General features: G+C 51.8%; 1 protein-coding gene across 1 annotated transcript in view; it reads left to right on the top strand.

The window, feature by feature from the left end:
- LOC106613120 (chloride channel protein 2) overlaps positions 1–21,723 on the top strand; it is a 204,303-nt gene that overhangs the window by 59,185 nt on the left and 123,395 nt on the right. The window contains exon 2 of the mRNA XM_045724704.2: positions 8,513–8,666. Within this exon, the coding sequence (XP_045580660.2) occupies positions 8,513–8,666 (154 nt within the window). The remainder of the gene's footprint in view (positions 1–8,512; positions 8,667–21,723) is intronic.

The following is a 21,723-nucleotide window of genomic DNA, read 5'->3' on the forward strand; positions in this document are numbered from 1 at the left end:
GGTAGGTAGGTAGGTAGGTAGGTACTGTAGGTAGGTAGGTACCCACTACATCAGTTCCTCACAGACAGGTATTGGTGGCAGCCAGACACTCTCTCTCTTTCCATGTCTTACTCTTTCGTTCCAGTAATCAGGCTGGCAGTGTTACGTTTGAACCAGGGGGAGACAACAGGGCTGAGCCAGACCAGACTCACGTGGGGAGGGGGTAAAGAATCCATACACATGAAATAATCTATTTTCCTCTGTATTGTAGTCAGGTTGACAGTGGTGAGGCAGCAGGGCTGTACAGGGGAGTGAACGGTATGACGGTTCTGTCTATGGAACTAGTGTTGCACGGTATACCGAAACCTCTGTACTGTTTCGGTACTATAATTTTTTTTACTGTCGGTACTTCTGTGAAATATGTCTCACGTCATATATGGATTGAGAGGATCGAGTCTTTTTAGTAATTTATCTGAATCTTCTCGAGCAGGCAGTAGCTAGACACAACGAGAGCCACTTTTGAGAAGCAAGCGGGAGGAGAGCTAAAATGCCAAAACGTTATGCCTCCATGCCCACGCTTGTTGACAAAACTGTCTCCAGAAGCGAACTGTGGGACTACTTTGCTTGCGGTGCAGATGAGGGCTAGCCCACCGATAAACTAAGCAAAAGGTGTTACAAAGCAGTGCAAGGGGTGTTTAGTTCCAAAACTACGTACAAAAAAATACTATTTTACACATGACATTTGCACTGTAACGTTGGCCTACTAGCAATTACATTTGAATTATTTTTGAGTGACATTGACATGAACATATATTCGGCATGACATTCATGCGAGCATTATATAATCACACCCCAAAAGTAAGGTGAAATGCACTCACAACTTGAGAGAAATATATTTAGAATACTTTGTTTGTCTGGGCTTGCTAGCAGTAGCCACTAGCAAGCCAGCAGCCCTGGGTATTGAAATGTACTTTGGAAATTGTAGTATGCTGTGTGAAATCCATTGAATTTCTATGCTGTGTGTAGACTATTGCAATATTGAACCTTCAGAAATGAACTTATTTGTTATTTTGGAACTAATCTATGAATTTAATACATTAATTATTTATCTGTAATGAATGATGACTCATAGGTCTAATGAATGTAATTTCACCCAATATTATGGCCAGAGATTAGCAAATTAACCCAGATATGTATCAAATTACATTTTAAAACAGTAGTTGTAATTGTAAAATTTATTTTGTCTGCTCTGGGTCGCAGATATGGTTTTGCATAAGGAAATTTGAAGATATTCTTCTGTTCTTTAATATAGAAATTGAAGATATTCTATTGGTTATTTTAGTAGTTCTACCAGTTATCAACATATTGTTCAATGTAAACAAATTAATTAAACCCCATTCTGGGACTTGAGCTAATAAGCTTTCTTTTTTTTGCTGTGGTTTCGGTATCGGGTTTTGTTATTGAGTATGGTTTTGGTTTAGAATATCGTGATCCTAAACCTGGTATCGAAGTCAAAAAGTACAACATCTGGTATCGTGACAACACTGTGGGACTTTCACAAAACCGACAGCACTGGAACAATGCCATACCCAACCCCTCTGTGTGGCACGTGTGTGTGCGCCGCAGTGCGTGTGTGTGTGTGTGTGGTAGTTGGCTGCATTGCCCTAGCAGCCCAGTGGGCAGGTATGGAGACCTACATCATCAATCACCGATATCCCAGTGTTCACACAGCTGCACTCTTTTACTCCCTCCCTCTCTCCTCTCTTCCCTTCCTAATGGCAACATTTAACTTCAGATCACATGGCAAAATGAATGAAAGTTCTATACATTCTGCCAACTGCTCCAGTCTCTCTCTACATGTCTTTTCATTCCCTTCTCCTCCCCTCTTCCTTTCTAGTCCCATCTATCAACCTGCCACTGTTTTCACCCATACCTCCTGTTGAGCTCTCTTGCCTTCCTCTGTCCGCCCTTCTTCTACACCTCTCTTCCTCTACACCTCTCTTCCTCTACACCTCTCTTCCTCCCATCTTTCACGCCTCCTTTCTGTTCCATACATCTATCACTGCTCACCACTGTTTTCACACACAAACCTCCTGTCAAACTAGCCCTCTTTCCTTCTCTCCCTCCCTCTTTTTTAACATTTTGTTTTAGTCCATCTGTCTTGTCTGTTTGTCCTGCTATGTGCCCATGTTGATGTGGCACACAGAGGGGCCCTTGGGTTGCCATGGTACCTTGGCACAAACGCCCAAACCTCCGCTATACCCCCCTGGCCCCCTGCGTTCCCCCCTTCTAATGTACACCTCTTCGTTTTACATTACCTCTCTCCTATCACCCATCTTTTTCTCTCTAAATGTACCCACCCACTCTCTCTCAATGTACTCCATCCCCTACTCTCTCCCTCTCTCTTTTTCTCTCATTCTACCCCACCTCTTTCTCTCTCATTCCCATGATAACATAGTGATCTGTTTGTTCATCCAACACTGACTCTAGTGGGCCTCCCCTCCCTCTTTCCTCCCTCACTCTTTCTGTTATTCCTTCTCTCACGTGCTCTGCAGAATCTCATATTTTATTGCTCTATTTTGCTTGCTCTGTTTTTTCTCTCCCTCTCACACTGTTCTACTCCCTAGGAAATCCTCTACCTCTTATTATGGAGTCATGTTAAGGTAGGTCGCTGAAAGAGGAAAACACACACCTCACTTTCAATATCCCTTTTTCTTCTTGACACACTCTCTCAGATAAGAGGGCACACACTTATCTCTCATTGTCTGTTTATTCTTTCACTCACTCAGTCTCACACTCATTTGGTATTTTATTAGGATCCCCATTAGCTGTTGCAAAAGAAGCAACTACTCTTCCTGGGGTCCACACAAAACATGAAACATGACATAATACAGAACATTAATAGACAACTCAAGGACAGAAATATATATTTTACAGATGGCACCTGTAGCCTACATATCAATACATACACACAAACTATCTAGGTCAAATAAGAGAGAGGTGTTGTGCTGTGAGGTGTTGCTTTCTGTTTTTTGAAACAAGGTTTTCTGTTTATTTGAGCAATATGAGATGGAAGGAAGTTCCATGCAATAATGGCTTTATATAATACTGACACTTTCTTGAATTTGTTCTGGATTTGGGGACTGTGAAAAGACCCCTGGTGGAATGTCAGTGTTCTGCCATGGCCAGCGAAGAGCCCGGATCTCAATCCCATTGAGCATGTCTGGGACCTGTTGGATCGGAGGGTGAGGGCTAGGGCCATTCCCCCTAGAAATGTCCGGGAACTTGTGGGTGCCTTGGTGGAAGAGTGGGGTAACATCTCACAGCAAGACCTGGCAAATCTGGTGCAGTCCATGAGGAGGAGATGAACTGCAGTACTTAATGCAGCTGGTGGCCACACCAGATACTGACTGTTACATTTGAGTTTGACCCCCCCCCCCATTTGTTCAGGGACACATTATTCCATTTCTGTTAGTCACATGTCTGTGGAACTTGTTCAGTTTATGTCTGTTGTTGAATCTTGTTATGTTCATACAAATATTTACACATGTTAAGTTTGCTGAAAATAAATGCAGTTGACAGTGAGCGGATAATTCTTTTTTTGCTGAGTTTATTTATATTAGCCCTCTGATTACAATGAAAAGTAAGATGTGCCGTTCTGTTCTATGTCAGCTTAACTAGGTCTTTCCTTGCAGCACTCGACCATATGACTGGACAATAATCAAGATAAGACCAAACTCTATTCTGCAGGACTTGCTTTGTGGAGTGTGGTGTCAAAAAAGCAGAGCATCTATTACGGACAGACTTCTCCCCATCTTTACAACCATTGAATCTATATGTTTTGACCATGACAGTTTACAATCTAAGGTAATGCCAAGTAATTTAGTCTCCTCAACGTGTTCAACAGCCACATCCTTCATTACCAGATTCCGCTGAGGTGTAGAACTCAGGGAATTATTTGTTCCAAATACAATGCTCTTAGATTTAGAGATGTTCAGGACCAGTTTGTTACTGGCCACCCACTCCAAAATTGACTGCAATTCCTTGTTAAAGGTTTCAGTGACTTCATTACATGTAGTTACTGATGCGTATATGGTTGAGTCATCAGCATACATGGAAACACATGCTTTGTTTAATGCCAGTGGCAGGTCATTGGTAAAAATAGAAAAGAGTAGAGTGCCTAGAGAGCGGCCTTGTGGTACACCACACTTGGATTAGCGAGCACAACGTGCCATTGGAACGTAGCAATGTCTACACTGTATTTCTGATCAATTAGATGCCATTTTAATTAACAAAAAAATAGCTTGTGACCCCAAACTTTTGAAAAGTAGTGTATTTTGTAAGGCGTTCCAAGCCGACGGTGCAGAGTATATAAAAGCCCTTTTACCAAATTAATTTGGAACAGTTAGCAGGATAAAGTCCTGCGAACAAAGAGGGTACCCACCACATTTCTGAACAATAAAAATGCCCAAATAAAATGGTAGTAAACCCAAAATGGCTTTGTAAATAAAAGTATACCAGTGACTGAGCCTTCGATTGACTAGAGAAGGCCAGCCAACCCTGTTATACAAAGTGCAGTGGTGGGTAAGGGTTTTACAGTTTAAAATAAATCTCAATGCTCCATGGTAAAGGGTGTCAATTGATCTCAAACACTGAGCAGAAGCATTCATATAAAATATCCCCGTAATCTAGTATAGGCATAAATGTAGCTGATACTAGCCGGCTCCTGGCTTCAAAAGAAAAACAGGCCTTATTCCTAAAATAATTGTTTTGTAAGTTGTTTAATATACAATTTAAAAGAGCCCGTCAACAATAAAAATGTCAAGGTATTTGAGGTTACAGTCTCAATCTCATTGACGTGACAGGTAGTAATAGGTGATGGGTTCAGAGGTCTTTTTCTTGCTTTAGAAAACACCATTAGTTTATTTTTGTCAGTATTGAGGATAAGCTTGAATTGACACAAGGTATGTTGAACAGTATAATAAGCAGTTTGCAAGTTCTGGAAAGCTTTTGTGAGAGATGAGGCACAACAATAAATAACAGTATCGGCATAAAAGTGAAGTTGCGCATTTTACGTTTGTGAATAATACAAGACAGCTCAGAAGAAAACAATGGATTATCTCGCACTTTAACTCAACCTGTGGAATGGGGCATGTTGGTTTACTATTTGGAAAAAAGATCATGAAAGAATTCAGGCAGTTTCCACATCAGGAATAAGCTCAATCTTGCGCCAGTCAAAATAAAACAAATCATGAAAGAAAGCCTGCTCATTAAAACTCTTAAAATGTCCCTTATGAATAAAGCGTGGGTTTGTGTTAGGAACCTTCAGTATTTCTAACAGCAACCCCAGCACAATGGTCACTTAAATCATTACAAAAACCACCAACCACAGAATATTTATGTGGAACGTTTGTGTATAGCGAAGGTAATTAAGGTAATTAAGCTAAATAACTATCGCCCCGTAGCACTCACTTCCGCCATCATGAAGTGCTTTGAGAGACTAGTCAAGGATTATATCACCTCCACCCTACCTGACACCCTAGACCCACTCCAATTTGCTTACCGCCCCAATAGGTCCACAAATGACGCAATCGCAATCACACTGCCCTAACCCATCTGGACAAGAGGAATACCTATGTAAGAATGCTGTTCATCGACTACAGCTCAGCATTTAACACCATAGTACCCTCCAAACTCGTCATTAAGCTCGAGACCCTGGGTCTCGACCCTGCCATGTGCAACTGGGTCCTGGACTTTGTGGTGAGGGTAGGTTGCAACATCTCCACCCCGCTGATCCTCAACACTGGGGTCCCACAAGGGTGCGTTCTCAGCCCTCTCCTGTACTCCCTGTTCACCCATGACTGCGTGGCCATGCACGCCTCCAACTCAATCATCAAGTTTGCAGACGACACTACAGTGGTAGGCTTGATTACCAACAACGACGAGACGGCCTACAGGGAGGAGATGAGGGCCCTCGGAGGGTGGTGTCAGGAAAATAACCTCTCACTCAATGTCGACAAAACAAAGGAGATGATCGTGGACTTCAGGAAACAGCAGAGGGAGCAGCCCCCTATCCACATTGACGGGACAGTAGTGGTGAAGGTGGAAAGTTTTTTTTTAAGTTCCTCGGCGTACACATCACGGACAAACTGAAATAGTCCACCCACACAGACAGCGTGTGGGTGGAGGCCAGGAGGCTGAAGAAATTCGCCTTGTCACCAAAAACACTCACAAACTTTTACAGATGCACAATCGAGAGCATCCTGTCGGGCTGTATCATCGCCTGGTACGGCAACTGCTCCGTCCACAACCGTAAGGCTCTCCAGAGGGTAGTGAGGTCTACACAACGCATCACCAGGGGCAAACTACCTGCCCTCCAGGACACCTACACCACCCGATGTCACAGGAAGGCCAAAAAGATCATCAAGGACAACAACCACCTGAGCGACTGCCTGTTCACCCCGCTATCATCCAGAAGGCGAGGTCAGTACAGGTGCATCAAAGCGGGGACCGAGAGACTGAAAAACAGCTTCTATCTCAAGGCCATCAGACCGTTAAACAGCCATTACTAACATTGACTGTCTGCTGCCAACATACTGTCTCATCTCTAGCCACTTTAATAATGAAAAATTGATGTAATAAATGTATCACTAGCCACTTTAAACAATGCCATTTTATATAATGTTTACATACACTACATTACTCATCACATATGTATATACTGTACTCTATACCATCTACTGCATCTTGCCTATGCCGTTCGGCCATCGCTCATTCATAAATTTGTATGTACATATTCTTATTAATTCCTTTACACTTGTGTGTGTGTATAAGGTAGTTGTTGTGAAATTGTTAGGTTAGATTACTTGTTAGATATTACTGCATGGTCGGAACTAGAAGCACAAGCATTTCGCTACACTCGCATTAACATCTGCTAACCATGTGTATGTGACAAATACATTTGATTTTGATTTCATCAATCAGGGTAGATTTCTCTGGAGATTTGAGATTTGGGCGGGTGGGTGAGTTAATCAACGGGGTAAGATTCATTTAAAATCATCAGACACCGGCTTTAACCAGTGTTGATGTGCCCCCGTCTGTCCGTAATTAGAAATAATACGAAAATCGTGCCGTCTGGTTTGCTTTATATAAGGAATTTGATGTATTGCATTTACTTTTACTCAAGTATGAGAACTGAGTACTTTTTCTACCACTGTACTTAAATACATTTAAAGCCAGATACTTTTATACTTCTACTCAAGTAGTATTTGACTGGGTAAATTTTATTTGAGTCATTTTCTATTAATGTGTCTTTTACTCAAGTATGACAATTTAGTACTTTTCCACCGCTGTCTGTTTTTCAGTCTGGAGGGTCAAGCCAATAGAAATCAATGGTCGTCCAGCCTACTGCCAAGAAGTGGGGTCCAAGTATACCACAGGACAATGGGAAAATAAATCTATGATTCATTTTTTATACCCTTGCTTTGTGTAATGGGTGTGTGTAATGAGTGTGTGTGTGGGTGGCATAAGGGATGTTTTTATGGGAGATTAAAGTGAAGGAAGGACCTCTTGTTACAGGAACCTGTGTGTGCTTCTATGACAGTGTCTGTGATCATGTCTGTGATCATGTCTGTGTGTGTGAAGTGACTGATGTGGTGACCTGTACTTGTGATGTGGATAAGTGAGTGTGTAAAGGTGAGGAGTGAGGGCGGTGGCTTCAGAAGCCTGGCGCCAGACTCCGATGACCCCTGACCTCTAACCCATAACCTAGGAGGAGGTTCTGTCAGCCTGGTAATAACACCCAGAGTCAGCACAACTAGCTTGGCTGGCACACTCTCTCTGTCTGAGTGAAAATCCCCAACCCTGTTTCTTTCTCTCCCTCCCACTTTCGTATATACTGTCCTTCGGCCAGTTGTTCTGGCTGATACAGTCCTTTGCACTGTAAATAGAGCCTGGAGTTTTTACTGACCCAAATAGACCATCCATTTCAGACCAGGCATAGACCATCCTTAAGCCTTGATCAGACTGACAGCATCATTGCATTTTGGTACACCAGAAGTACATACATTTTCAGTGGAACGCTGCGCTTGCCTTGCAGCATTGCGTTGCAGTGCTTTCTGTGTGGCGCGTACGTTGTATTTCACTAACATATGCAACAAATTGTATGCGTAGACGACAGAACTACTTGCAAAAGGTGAATGTTGAACTTTTGTTGCTCACATATCCTGTAAAAATGCTGGATTACATAATGAAAACAGTTTGATAGCAGAATTTATTACACAGCATTGATGCAAAACATTGTGGCTTTGATCAAGGCGGTAGACTGTCATTGCAATGTGCCGGTGGGACCCATTCATTCGACAAGATGTCTAGAAATGTCCTCTACAGTATGTGTAAGTAAACTAGTGTTGTAGTAAGTAGGGTTGTCTAGTGTGATACCCAGTCCTTGATGTAAGTACATGGCATGTTTTGTATGTTTATGTGTGTGTGTTACTTACTGCTCTCCCTTAACCCTTTCTGTGTGTTCTTCCAGATGTATGGTCGCTACACACAGGAGTTGGGGGCGTATGCTAAAGAAGAGGCAGCTCGCCTGAGGGAGGAGGGGGGTTGGAGGCGCTCGGTCAAAGAACGCTCACGCTCCCTGGAACTTCTGGAGTACGACAAGGGCCGCTGTGCCAAGTGTCGCAGTGAGTACTGACCAATACTGACCACTCAAGCTGGACATACTGTAACCAGACCATGTTTTCTGACCAGGTCTCTCTTTGTCTCGCGGCTGGATTAACAAGAAGTTAGGCTTTTAAATGATGTATGACACTTGTATTTTCATGAATGTTTAATATTACGATTATTGTATTTAGAATTTGGCGCTTTGCAATTTCACCGGATGTTGTCGAGGTGAGACGCAAGCGTCCCAATGATCCGTACTAAAACTACAAATTCTAGCTCATTCTTCAAAAAACAAGCCTGAAACTCTTTATGAAGACTGTTGACATCTAGTGGAAGCCCTAGGAACTGCAATCTGGGAGGTCTTCCTTTTGTATTCCCATTGACAGCCATTGTAATCAATGGTGAGCTGAAATTTTTATTTTTATTGATTGTCCTCTGGTTTTTGCCTGCCATATCAGTTCTGTTATACTCAGACATTATTTTAACAGTTTTGGAAACTTTAGTGTTTTCTATCCAATACTACCAATTATATGCATATCCTAGCTTCTCGGCCTGAGTAACAGGCAGTTTACTTTGGGCACCTCATTCATCCAAACTTCCAAATACTGCCCCCTAGCCCAAAGAAGTTAACATACCTTTGTGCGAGAAGTGCAAATCAATCCCAGAACAAGGACCTTGTGAAGATGATGGAGGAAACTGGTACAAAAGTATATATCCACAGTAAAACGAGTCCAATATCGACATAACCTGAAAGGCCGCTCAGCAAGGGAGAAGCCACCTCTCCAAAACCGCTGTAAAAAAGCCAGACTATGGTTTGCAACTGCACATGGGGACAAAGATCGTACTTTTTGGAGAAATGTCCTCTGGTCTGATGAAACAAAAATAGAAGTGTTTGGCCATAATGACCATCGTTATGTTTGGAGGAAAAAGGGGGAGGCTTGCAAGCCGAAGACACCATCCCAACCATGAAGCACGGGGGCATGGCAGCATAATGTTGTGGGGGTGCTTTGCTGCAGGAGGGACTGGTGCACTTCACAAAATAGATGACATCACAAGGATATATTGAAGCAACATCTCAAGATATCAGTCAGGAAGTTAAAGCTTGGTCGCAAATGGGTCTTCCAAATTGACAATGACCCAAAGTTGTGGCAAAATGGCTTAAGGACAACAAAGTCAAGGTATTGGAGTGGCCATCACAAAGCCCTGACCTCAGTCCTATAGAAGAGTTGTTGGCAGAACTGAAAAAGCGTGTGCGAGCAAGGAGGCCTACAAACCTGACTCAGTTACACCAGCTCTGTCAGGAGGAATGGGCCAGAATTCACCCAACTTATTGTGAGAATCTTGTGGAAGGCTACCTGAAACGTTTGACCCAAGCTAAACATTTTAAAGGCAATGCTACCAAATACTAATTGATTGTATGTAAACTTCTGGCCCACTGGGAATGTGATAAAATAAATAAAAGCTGAAATAAATAATTCTCTCTACTATTATTCTGACATTTCACATTCTTAAAATAAAGTGGTGATCCTAACTGACCTAAGACAGGGAATTTTTACTAGGATTAAATGTCAGGAATTGTGAAACTGAGTTGGAATGTATTTGGCTAAGGTGTATGTAAACTTCCCACTACACCTGTATATGTTGCTCATTGATTTCCTCCTGGTAAATGAAGCTGAATATTGTAGCAGTGTCTCTATCCCCTCACTTCCAGCCTAGCGCTCTTGGGAGGTGTGCGGCGGTGATGGGCCTCTGTCTATGCAACAGGCAATTACAGGCAATTAGGCAATTACACACATGCTATCTAGAGGAGAACGTTTGGTAATGCCATTAGCAGAACAACGCAGTATGGATCATCTCTTCAGATCACACTGAACACCTATCAATACAATGATACTTCTATATGGCTCATTTTACAAGTACATTCTGTCACAAAAAGTGAGTCTCGCTATAGAAAATGATAGCCAAAGTGGAATGGGTGCTTTTGCATGGATAACCCAGCAGGGGGAATAGTTGAGCTATAGAACGATATAAGATGGGGCTGAAATACAGAGCAGGAGGATGGCGAGAGGAACCCTTGATTGAAAAAGAGAAATGGAGAGAGTACAGGAGAGAGGGAGAGTGAGGCTGAATTACACAGGCTGGTTCTATGTTACCGTGGTGTTGCGTTACCAGGGAGACAGGGTGAAATCTCAACCACAGAGGTTTGGTTACGCTAGCTAGGATCAGCTACAGTCAGTAAGGCTGGGGACAGTCAGGATGGGAGCACAGGAGCACACAATTCTCTGGGTTTCTCTCTGTTTGATTCTGTCTTGTTTTGCTAATCAAAAGTTTGCAAACGATTTATTACGTAAATCATTTTCTGATATTTGAGGTATAATAAAAAAAACAACTGATTGGAGATCATCCATCCACTCCAGACTGAGGTTGTGATGTAGTGGTTACACAACTACACTATATATACAAAGTATGTAGACACCCTTTCAATTGAGGGGATTTGGCTATTTCAGCCACACCCGTTGCTGACAGGTGTAGAAAATCGAGCTCACAGCCATGCAATCTCCACAGACAAACATTTAGTAGTAGAATTGCCTTACTGAAGAGCTCAGTGGCTTTCATCGTGGCACCAGTCATCCAACAAGTCAGTATGTCAAATTTACTTTTGGTCATGTAGTGTATGTTTGGTGTGTGTGTGAAACAGTGGATTGTTGTGTAATGAATTCTGTTAAGAGCTCAGCCATAAGAACAGGCATGAAATATTCAGTGACGAGTTCACTGGAGTAGCCTTCACAACACACACAGAGTCAGAAACTTTCACTCTCTCTTTCTCACATGCACACACACACAGATTTTCCAGGTGGAACAGTTGGGTCTCATGCTGTGGGGGTTTGGGGGTGGGGGGGTCACAGGGACCCCAGGGCTGTCTATCTGTAGCCCAGCTGGGGGAATGACAGGCCTCAGGGTGCTGTCACTCAAACCTGCTGTCACTCAATCCTATTGATGTCGAGTCCCCTAGAAGGTACATCATCCTAGGACACACACAGCCGATCTGCAGCTGTTTTTTCAGAGAAATTACACTGACAGTCTCTTTTCCTCCGTTCTGTCTTTCTCCACACATCTCCTTCCCCCTTTCACTCGCTCTCTCACTCTCTCTCTCTGCCCCCTCTCGCTCACTCTCTCGGCCCCCCCTTCGCTCGCACTCTCGGCCCCCGCTTCGCTCCCACTCTCTTCTGGCTGGCCCCCCCTTCGCTCGCACTCTCTGGCCCCCCTTCGCTCGCTCGCACTCTCTGGCCCCCCTTCGCTCGCTCGCACTCTCTGGCCCCCCTTCGCTCGCTCGCACTCTCTGGCCCCCCTTCGCTCGCTCGCACTCTCTGGCCCCCCTTCGCTCGCTCGCACTCTCTGGCCCCCCTTCGCTCGCTCGCACTCTGTCTTCCCCGCTCGCTCGCTCTCTCTCCCCGCTCGCTCGCTCTCTCTCCCCGCTCGCTCGCTCTCTCTCACCGCTCGCTCGCTCTCCTCGCTCGCTCTCTCCCCTCGCTCGCTCTCCTCGCTCGCTCTCTCCCCTCGCTCTCTCCCTGCTCGCTCTCCCCGCTCTCTCTCCCGCTCACTTTTGCTCGCTCTCCCCCACTTGCTCCCCCGCTCTCTCCCAGCTCGCTCTCTCTCCCCGCTCGCTAGCTCTCTCTCCCCGCTCGCTAGCTCTCTCTCCCCGCTCGCTCGCTCTCTCTCCCCGCTCGCTAGCTCTCTCTCCCCGCTCGCTCGCTCTCTCTCCCCGCTCGCTCGCTCTCTCTCCCCGCTCGCTCGCTCTCTCTCCCCGCTCGCTCGCTCTCTCTCCCCGCTCGCTCGCTCTCTCTCCCGCTCGCTCGCTCTCTCCCCGCTCGCTCGCTCTCTCCCCGCTCGCTCTCTCTCCCCGCTCGCTCTCTCTCCCCGCTCGCTCGCTCGCTCTCTCTCCCCGCTCGCTCGCTCGCACTCTCTCCCCGCTCGCTCGCTCGCTCGCTCTCTCTCCCCGCTCGCTCGCTCGCGCTCTCTCCCCCCGCTCTCTCTCCCCCCGCTCTCTCTCCCCCCCTCTCTCTCCTCGCTCTCGCTCCCCGCTCGCTCTCGCTCGCTCTCTCTCTCTCTCTCTCTCTCCCCCCGCTCGCGCTCTCACTCTTTCCCCCCGCTCGCGCTCTCACTCTCTCCCCCCGCTCGCGCTCTCACTCTCTCCCCCTGCTTGCACTCTCAAGCTCTCCCCCCGCTCGCGCTCTCGCTCTCTATCCCCCGCTCGCTCTCTCGCTCTCGCTCTCTCCCCGCTCGCTCGCTCGCTCTCTATCCCCCGCTCGCTCTCTCGCTCTCTCCCCGCTCGCTCGCTCGCTCTCTCTCCCCGCTCGCTCGCTCGCTCTCTCTCCCCGCTCGCTCGCTCGCTCTCTCTCCCCGCTCGCTCGCTCGCTCTCTCTCCCCGCTCGCTCGCTCGCTCTCTCTCCCCGCTCGCTCGCTCGCTCTCTCTCCCCGCTCGCTCGCTCGCTCGCTCTCTCTCCCTGCTCGCTCGCTCTCTCTCTCCCCGCTCTCTCTCCCCGCTCTCGCTCCCCGCTCGCTCGCTCTCTCCCTCTCGCTCTCTCTCCCCCCGCTCGCTCTCGCTCCTCCCCTCTCTCTCTCTCGCTCTCGCTCCCCGCTCGCTCTCGCTCGCTCTCTCTCTCTCTCTCTCCCCCCGCTCGCGCTCTCGCTCTCTCCCCCGCTCGCACTCTCGCTCTCTATCCCCCGCTCGCTCTCTATCCCACGCTCGCTCTCTCGCTCTCGCTCTCTCTCGCTCTCTCCCCGCTCTCTCTCGCTCTCTCTCGCTCTCTCCCCTCTCGCTCTCTCTCGCTCTCTCCCCTCTCGCTCTCTCTCGCTCTCTCCCCTCTCGCTCTCTCTCTCGCTCTCTCCCCTCTCGCTCTCTCTCGCTCTCTCCCCTCTCTCCCCTCTCGCTCTCTCCCTCTCGCTCTCTCTCGCTCTCTCCCCGCTCGCTCTCGCTCTCTCCCCGCTCGCTCTCGCTCTCTCCCCGCTCGCTCTCGCTCGCTCGCTCTCTCTCCCCGCTCGCTCGCTCTCTCTCCCCGCTCGCTCGCTCTCTCTCCCCGCTCGCTCGCTCTCTCCCCGCTCGCTCGCTCTCTCCCCGCTCGCTCGCTCTCTCCCCGCTCGCTCTCTCTCCCCGCTCGCTCTCTCTCCCCGCTCGCTCGCTCGCTCTCTCTCCCCGCTCGCTCGCTCGCTCTCTCTCCCCGCTCGCTCGCTCGCTCTCTCTCCCCGCTCGCTCGCTCGCGCTCTCTCCCCCCGCTCTCTCTCCCCCCGCTCTCTCTCCCCCCCTCTCTCTCCTCGCTCTCGCTCCCCGCTCGCTCTCGCTCGCTCTCTCTCTCTCTCTCTCTCTCCCCCCGCTCGCGCTCTCACTCTTTCCCCCCGCTCGCGCTCTCACTCTCTCCCCCCGCTCGCGCTCTCACTCTCTCCCCCTGCTTGCACTCTCAAGCTCTCCCCCCGCTCGCGCTCTCGCTCTCTATCCCCCGCTCGCTCTCTCGCTCTCGCTCTCTCCCCGCTCGCTCGCTCGCTCTCTATCCCCCGCTCGCTCTCTCGCTCTCTCCCCGCTCGCTCGCTCGCTCTCTCTCCCCGCTCGCTCGCTCGCTCTCTCTCCCCGCTCGCTCGCTCGCTCTCTCTCCCCGCTCGCTCGCTCGCTCGCTCTCTCTCCCTGCTCGCTCGCTCTCTCCCTCCGCTCTCTCTCCCCCCGCTCTCTCTCCCCGCTCTCGCTCCCCGCTCGCTCGCTCTCTCCCTCCGCTCTCTCTCCCCCCGCTCTCTCTCCCCCCTCTCTCTCCTCGCTCTCGCTCCCCGCTCGCTCTCGCTCGCTCTCTCTCTCTCTCTCTCCCCCCGCTCGCGCTCTCTCCCCCCGCTCGCACTCTCGCTCTCTATCCCCCGCTCGCTCTCTATCCCACGCTCGCTCTCTCGCTCTCGCTCTCTCTCGCTCTCTCCCCGCTCTCTCTCGCTCTCTCTCGCTCTCTCCCCTCTCGCTCTCTCTCGCTCTCTCCCCTCTCGCTCTCTCTCGCTCTCTCCCCTCTCGCTCTCTCTCTCGCTCTCTCCCCTCTCGCTCTCTCTCGCTCTCTCCCCTCTCGCTCTCTCTCGCTCTCTCCCCTCTCTCCCCTCTCGCTCTCTCCCTCTCGCTCTCTCTCGCTCTCTCCCCGCTCTCTCTCGCTCTCTCCCCGCTCGCTCTCGCTCTCTCCCCTCTCTCCCCTCTCGCTCTCTCCCTCTCGCTCTCTCTCGCTCTCTCCCCGCTCTCTCTCGCTCTCTCCCCGCTCGCTCTCGCTCTCTCCCCGCTCTCTCCCCGCTCGCTCTCGCTCTCTCCCCGCTCGCTCTCGCTCGCTCTCGCTCTCTCCCCGCTCGCTCTCGCTCTCTCCCCGCTCTCTCTCTCTCCCTGCTTGCTCCTGCTCGCTCTCGCTCTCTCCCTGCTCGCTCTCGCTCTCTCCCCGCTCGCTCTCGCTCTCTCCCCGCTCGCTCTCGCTCTCTCCCCGCTCGCTCTCTCTCCCCGCTCGCTCGCTCTCCCCGCTCGCTCGCTCTCCCCGCTCGCGCTCTCTCTCCCCGCTCGCTCTCTCTCTCCCCGCTCGCTCGCTCTCCCCGCTCGCGCTCTCTCTCCCCACTCGCTCTCTCTCTCCCCGCTCGCTCTCTCTCTCCCCACGCTCTCTCTCCCCTCTCGCTCTCACTCGCTCTCTCCCCGCTCGCTCTCACTCGCTCTCTCCCCGCTCGCTCTCGCTCGCTCTCGCTCTCTCCCCGCTCGCTCTCACTCGCTCTCTCCCCTCTCGCTCGCTCTCTCTCGCTCTCTCTCCCCCCGCTCGCTCTCTCTCTCCCCCCGCTCGCTCTCTCTCTCCCCCCACTCGCTCTCTCGCTCTCCCCCCGCTCGCTCTCTCTCTCCCCCCGCTCGCTCTCTCTCTCTCCCCCCGCTCGCTCTCTCTCTCTCCCCGCTCGCTCGCTCTCTCTCCCAGCTCGCTCGCTCGCTCTCTCTCCCCGCTCGCTCGCTCTCTCTCCCCACTCGCTCGCTCTCTCCCCGCTCGCTCTCTCTCCCCGCTCGCTCTCTCCCCGCTCACTCGCTCGCTCTCTCTCCCCGCTCGCTCTCTCTCCCCGCTCGCTCTCTCTCCCCACTCGCTCGCTCGCCTCTCTCTCCCCGCTCGCTCGCTCTCTCTCCCCGCTCGCTCGCTCTCTCTCCCCGCTCGCTCGCTCGCTCTCTCTCCCCGCTCGCTCGCTCTCTCCCCCCGCTCTCTCTCCCCCCCTCTCTCTCCTCGCTCTCGCTCCCCGCTCGCTCTCGCTCGCTCTCTCTCTCTCTCTCTCTCTCCCCCCCGCTCGCGCTCTCACTCTTTCCCCCCGCTCGCGCTCTCACTCTCTCCCCCGCTCGCGCTCTCACTCTCTCCCCCTGCTTGCACTCTCAAGCTCTCCCCCCGCTCGCGCTCTCGCTCTCTATCCCCCGCTCGCTCTCTCGCTCTCGCTCTCTCCCCGCTCGCTCGCTCGCTCTCTATCCCCCGCTCGCTCTCTCGCTCTCGCTCTCTCCCCGCTCGCTCGCTCGCTCTCTCTCCCCGCTCGCTCGCTCTCTCTCCCTGCTCGCTCGCTCTCTCCCTCCGCTCTCTCTCCCTCCGCTCTCTCTCCCCCCGCTCTCTCTCCCCGCTCTCGCTCCCCGCTCGCTCGCTCTCTCCCTCCGCTCTCTCTCCCCCCTCTCTCTCCTCGCTCGCTCTCGCTCGCTCTCTCTCTCTCTCTCTCTCTCCCCCCGCTCGCGCTCTCGCTCTCTCCCCCCGCTCGCACTCTCGCTCTCTATCCCCCGCTCGCTCTCTCGCTCTCGCTCTCTCTCGCTCTCTCCCCGCTCTCTCTCGCTCTCTCTCGCTCTCTCCCCTCTCGCTCTCTCTCGCTCTCTCCCCTCTCGCTCTCTCTCCCCTCTCGCTCTCTCTCGCTCTCTCCCCTCTCGCTCTCTCTCGCTCTCTCCCCTCTCGCTCTCTCTCTCGCTCTCTCCCCTCTCGCTCTCTCCCCTCTCGCTCTCTCTCGCTCTCTCCCCTCTCTCCCCTCTCGCTCTCTCCCTCTCGCTCTCTCCCTCTCGCTCTCTCCCCGCTCTCTCTCGCTCTCTCTCGCTCTCTCCCCGCTCTCTCTCACTCTCTCCCCGCTCGCTCTCTCCCCGCTCTCTCCCCGCTCGCTCTCGCTCTCTCCCCGCTCGCTCTCGCTCGCTCTCGCTCTCTCCCCGCTCGCTCTCGCTCTCTCCCCGCTCTCTCTCTCTCCCTGCTTGCTCCTGCTCGCTCTCGCTCTCTCCCTGCTCGCTCTCGCTCTCTCCCCGCTCGCTCTCGCTCTCTCCCCGCTCGCTCTCGCTCTCTCTCTCCCCGCTCGCTCTCGCTCTCTCTCTCCCCGCTCGCTCTCGCTCTCTCTCTCCCCACTCGCTCGCTCTCTCTCCTCTCGCTCTCGCTCTCCCCGCTCGCTCTCTCTCCCCTCTCGCTCTCTCTCCCCTCTCGCTCTCCGCTCTCCCCTCACGCTCTCTCTCCCCTCTCGCTCTCTCTCCCCTCTCGCTCTCTCTCTCCCCTCTCGCTCTCTCTCTCTCCCCTCTCGCTCTCTCTCTCTCCCCTCTCGCTCTCTCTCTCCCCTCTCGCTCTCTCTCTCCCCTCTCGCCCCTCTCCCCTCTCGCTCGCTCTCGCTCGCTCTCTCCCTCCCCGCTCTCGCTCGCTCTCTCCCTCCGCGCTCTCTCCCTCCCCGCTCTCGCTCGCTCTCGCCCTCCCCGCTCTCGCTCGCTCTTTCCCTCCCCGCTATCGCTCGCTCGCTCTCTCCCCGCTCTCTCTCTCTCCCTGCTTGCTCCTGCTCGCTCTCGCTCTCTCCCTGCTCGCTCTCGCTCTCTCCCCGCTCGCTCTCGCTCTCTCCCCGCTCGCTCTCGCTCTCTCTCTCCCCGCTCGCTCTCGCTCTCTCTCTCCCCGCTCGCTCTCGCTCTCTCTCTCCCCACTCGCTCGCTCTCTCTCCTCTCGCTCTCGCTCTCCCCGCTCGCTCTCCGCTCTCCCCTCACGCTCTCTCTCCCCTCTCGCTCTCTCTCCCCTCTCGCTCTCTCTCTCCCCTCTCGCTCTCTCTCTCTCCCCTCTCGCTCTCTCTCTCCCCTCTCGCTCTCTCTCTCCCCTCTCGCTCTCTCTCGCTCGCTCTCGCTCGCTCTCTCCCTCCCCGCTCTCGCTCGCTCTCTCCCTCCCCGCTCTCCGCGCTCTCTCCCTCCCCGCTCTCGCTCGCTCTCGCCCTCCCCGCTCTCGCTCGCTCTTTCCCTCCCCGCTATCGCTCGCTCGCTCTCTCCCCGCTCTCTCTCTCTCCCTGCTTGCTCCTGCTCGCTCTCGCTCTCTCCCTGCTCGCTCTCGCTCTCTCCCCGCTCGCTCTCGCTCTCTCCCCGCTCGCTCTCGCTCTCTCTCTCCCCGCTCGCTCTCGCTCTCTCTCTCCCCACTCGCTCGCTCTCTCTCCTCTCGCTCTCGCTCTCCCCGCTCGCTCTCCGCTCTCCCCTCACGCTCTCTCTCCCCTCTCGCTCTCTCTCCCCTCTCGCTCTCTCTCTCCCCTCTCGCCCCCTCTCGCTCTCTCTCCCCTCTCGCTCTCTCTCTCCCCTCTCGCTCTCTCTCTCCCCTCTCGCTCTCTCTCTCCCCTCTCGCTCTCTCTCGCTCGCTCTCGCTCGCTCTCTCTCTCCCCTCTCGCTCTCGCTCTCTCTCTCCCCTCTCGCTCTCTCTCTCCCCTCTCGCTCTCTCTCTCCCCTCTCGCTCTCTCTCGCTCGCTCTCGCTCGCTCTCTCCCTCCCCGCTCTCGCTCGCTCTCTCCCTCCCCGCTCTCCGCGCTCTCTCCCTCCCCGCTCTCGCTCGCTCTCGCCCTCCCCGCTCTCGCTCGCTCTTTCCCTCCCCGCTATCGCTCGCTCTCTCTCTCCCCGCTCACTCTCGCTCTCTCTCTCCCCGCTCGCTCGCTCTCTCTCCTCTCGCTCTCCCCTCTCGCTCTCGCTCTCCCCTCTCGCTCTCTCTCCCCTCTCGCTCTCTCTCTCCCCTCTCGCTCTCTCTCTCCCCTCTCGCTCTCTCTCTCCCCTCTCGCTCTCTCTCTCTCTCCCCTCTCGCTCTCTCTCTCTCTCCCCTCTCGCTCTCTCTCTCCCCTCTCGCTCTCTCTCGCTCCCCGCTCGCTCTCGCTCTCTCTCCCTCCCCGCTCTCGCTCGCTCTCTCCCTCCCCGCTCTCGCTCGCTCTCTCCCTCCCCGCTCTCGCTCGCTCTCTCCCTCCCCGCTCTCGCTCGCTCTCTCCCTCCCCGCTCTCGCTCGCTCTCTCCCTCCCCGCTCTCACTCGCTCACTCTCTCCCTCCCCGCTCTCGCTCGCTCGCTCTCTCCCTCCCCGCTATCGCTCGCTCTCTCTCTCCCCGCTATCACTCGCTCTCTCCCTCCCCGCTCTCTCGCTCGCTCTCTCCCTCCCCGCTCTCGCTCCCTCTCTCCCTCCTCGCTATCGCTCGCTCTCTCCCTCCCCGCTCTCGCTCGCTCTCTCCCTCCCCGCTCTCGCGCTCTCTCTCGCGCTCTCTCTCTCCCCACACTCTTGTTCTCCTCTCGCTCGCTCCCCCCTTCGCTCGCTCCCCCCTTCGCTCGCTCCCCCCTTCGCTCGCTCCCCCATTCGCTCGCTCCATCCCCTCCCACGCGCTCTCTCTGCCCTCCTCTCGCTCTCCCTTTCTCTCTCTGCCCCCCACTCTTCTCTCTCTCTCTCTCGCCCTCCTCTCAGTTCTTGGCTCTGTGTTGGGTATATTCATAGATCCCAGCTGTCCACCTGCTCCACTCTCAGTGCTCAGGGGGGTCAGTATGTTATTTAATTGGTTTCAAGAAGATGCGCGCGCACACATTTGTCCCTGCAACAGGTGTGATGTCAGTAGGAGCGCAGCAAGGCGCCACACGTCACCATGGATAATAGCTGGCACCAGGCGACCATGCTGCTCAGCCCTTCTTCTCTCCATCTCTGTCATCCATCCACCCCTCCCCTCCTTCAGTCCCCCTCTTCTTCCCATCCTTTGTCGCATCGTCTCTCTTTGTCTGTCCTCTTTTTTCTCCTTCTCTGGTCCCTCTCCTCTGGGTGGTGTGGTGACAGGCATTCTGGGATAGACAGGCTAGTGAAGAGGCTGATGGGGCCAGGCAGGAGATGGACAAATGGGTTGTCATGGGAACAAATGGATGACATGGCTGGGCTGCTGTCACTTGTGGCACCGCCTGCATCACATTGCATCGCCATGCCAACCCCAGATGAACTACGGCTGTTTCCTCTCCCCTCTCATCAGCCAGAACACAACCTGCCTTTTCCCTGCATTTATTCCACTCTTTCTCTCACTCTCTACCGTCTCCTGTTTTCCACTCGGACCACATGAGTCTCTTCTCCGCTCTGTGATATAGAAATTCAGAGGCAGAAGATGAAGTGTGTGTGTGTCAGCCAGGTCCAACATTTTATAACCCCTGGATAAATATTAGCAAAAAAGATGCTAAATAATACAAATACTGAGCTATGTTGTATGAGAAAAAAGGGAAATGTATATTATTGTATACTAATACAATTGAGATGTATTTTGTTTTAACAAGTAGTACAATTAAATCTAAGAAAGATATGGGTCAAAATGATTGGCACCACTGTTTTCAATACCTTTTCAATACCTCACCTTGTGAGGATAACAGCACTCAGCCTTTTTCTAAAACGTTTAATGAGATTGGAGAACACATTGGGAGGGATCTTTGACTAGTCCTCCATACAGAATCCTTCCTGATCCTTGATATTCTTCGTCTGCGTGTATGGACTCCCCTCTTCAAGTCAAACCACATGTTTTCAAGTCCAGAGATTGAAATGGAAATGTTTTCTGTTTTTTCTGAACCATTTCTTTGTGGATTTTGATGTGTGCTTGTTGTAATTGTAGACAAGTTTCAGCCTCATGGTTTCAGCCAACACCGGTGTGCATGGCCAAAACACACACACTCTGTATTTTGGATTGAAACCGGTACTATGGTCAGATGACATGAGCGTAGAGCTCTTCGGCTGTGCACACTAGTGGTGGATTTGTTTAGTACCTGTTAAACAATCTCTTTCTCTGAGCAGTTGTATTAATATAATATATTAGGCCTCAGTATTTGTATTTATTTGATACAGTCGTTTTTGCTCATCTTTATCAACGTGGCCAGTCATTTTGGACCTGCCTGTGTGCGTGGTGAGAGGGGGACAATACTTTGCGCTGCTTTGCTAGAATTCTCAGCTCTGCTAAATAATCGTCTGTCACATCACAATGTCCTCGCCATCGACGATGGCTGTAAATCATTGTCGATAGACAATACTAACATAATATCGCCCAACCCTAGTGTGTGTGTGGACAGTTTCTTTCCGGGAAAAAGATTCACCCTGGCCTTGTGTAACACGGACATATTGAACAAATTCAGACTTTTAACAGCAACAACATGGCTACATATAAACACATGCTGTACTGTACACAACCTGCTATTTCTCAGCACTGTTGAAAAATGAAACTGCCTTCACACTTTTTTGAGTATTTCTTAGGTCAGCATGTTTGTTTTCTTCTCTTAAAAGTTGTCTCTTAACTTTGAGTTGATGCCAATGTTTAGTTAGTCATGCTCTTAAGACACCATGCTGTTTTGTCCCATTTAAAAACAATTATACTGTACACACGCGCTTGCGCACTTTTTGAATATTCATGTGAAACACGAGTGTGTACTGTCAGTCTGTCGGATGCCATGCTGATGCACTGTGGGGGTGTGTACATCATTCACCTGTTGGCTAAGTCAGGAAGGAACACACACACACACACACACACAGACGCAGGTAACCAAGGAGATTAGGGCCTGTGAATAAGGCAATCAATATTTGATTCTACTAGTGTGTTTATTCTCATACCCTTACTCCAACTCTCCTGTCTTCAATCCGCTGTTCTCCGCATACCTTCCTGTCCGTGATACATCACTGCTCCTTCCCTCACTCTCCCCTACCTCTCTCCTTATCTGCTGAATATAATCTGTTTATTTCTTTGTGCAGAAGAGGAGTGAGGGAGTGGAGGAGAACAACATGTTTGCTGACGGGAGGGTTATTGATGCGTTATTCTGTTTGTTCCTCCTCT

Source organism: Salmo salar, chromosome 09 (genome assembly GCF_965601325.2).
Source record: "Salmo salar chromosome 09, fSalSal1, whole genome shotgun sequence".
Lineage (NCBI taxonomy): Eukaryota > Metazoa > Chordata > Actinopteri > Salmoniformes > Salmonidae > Salmo > Salmo salar.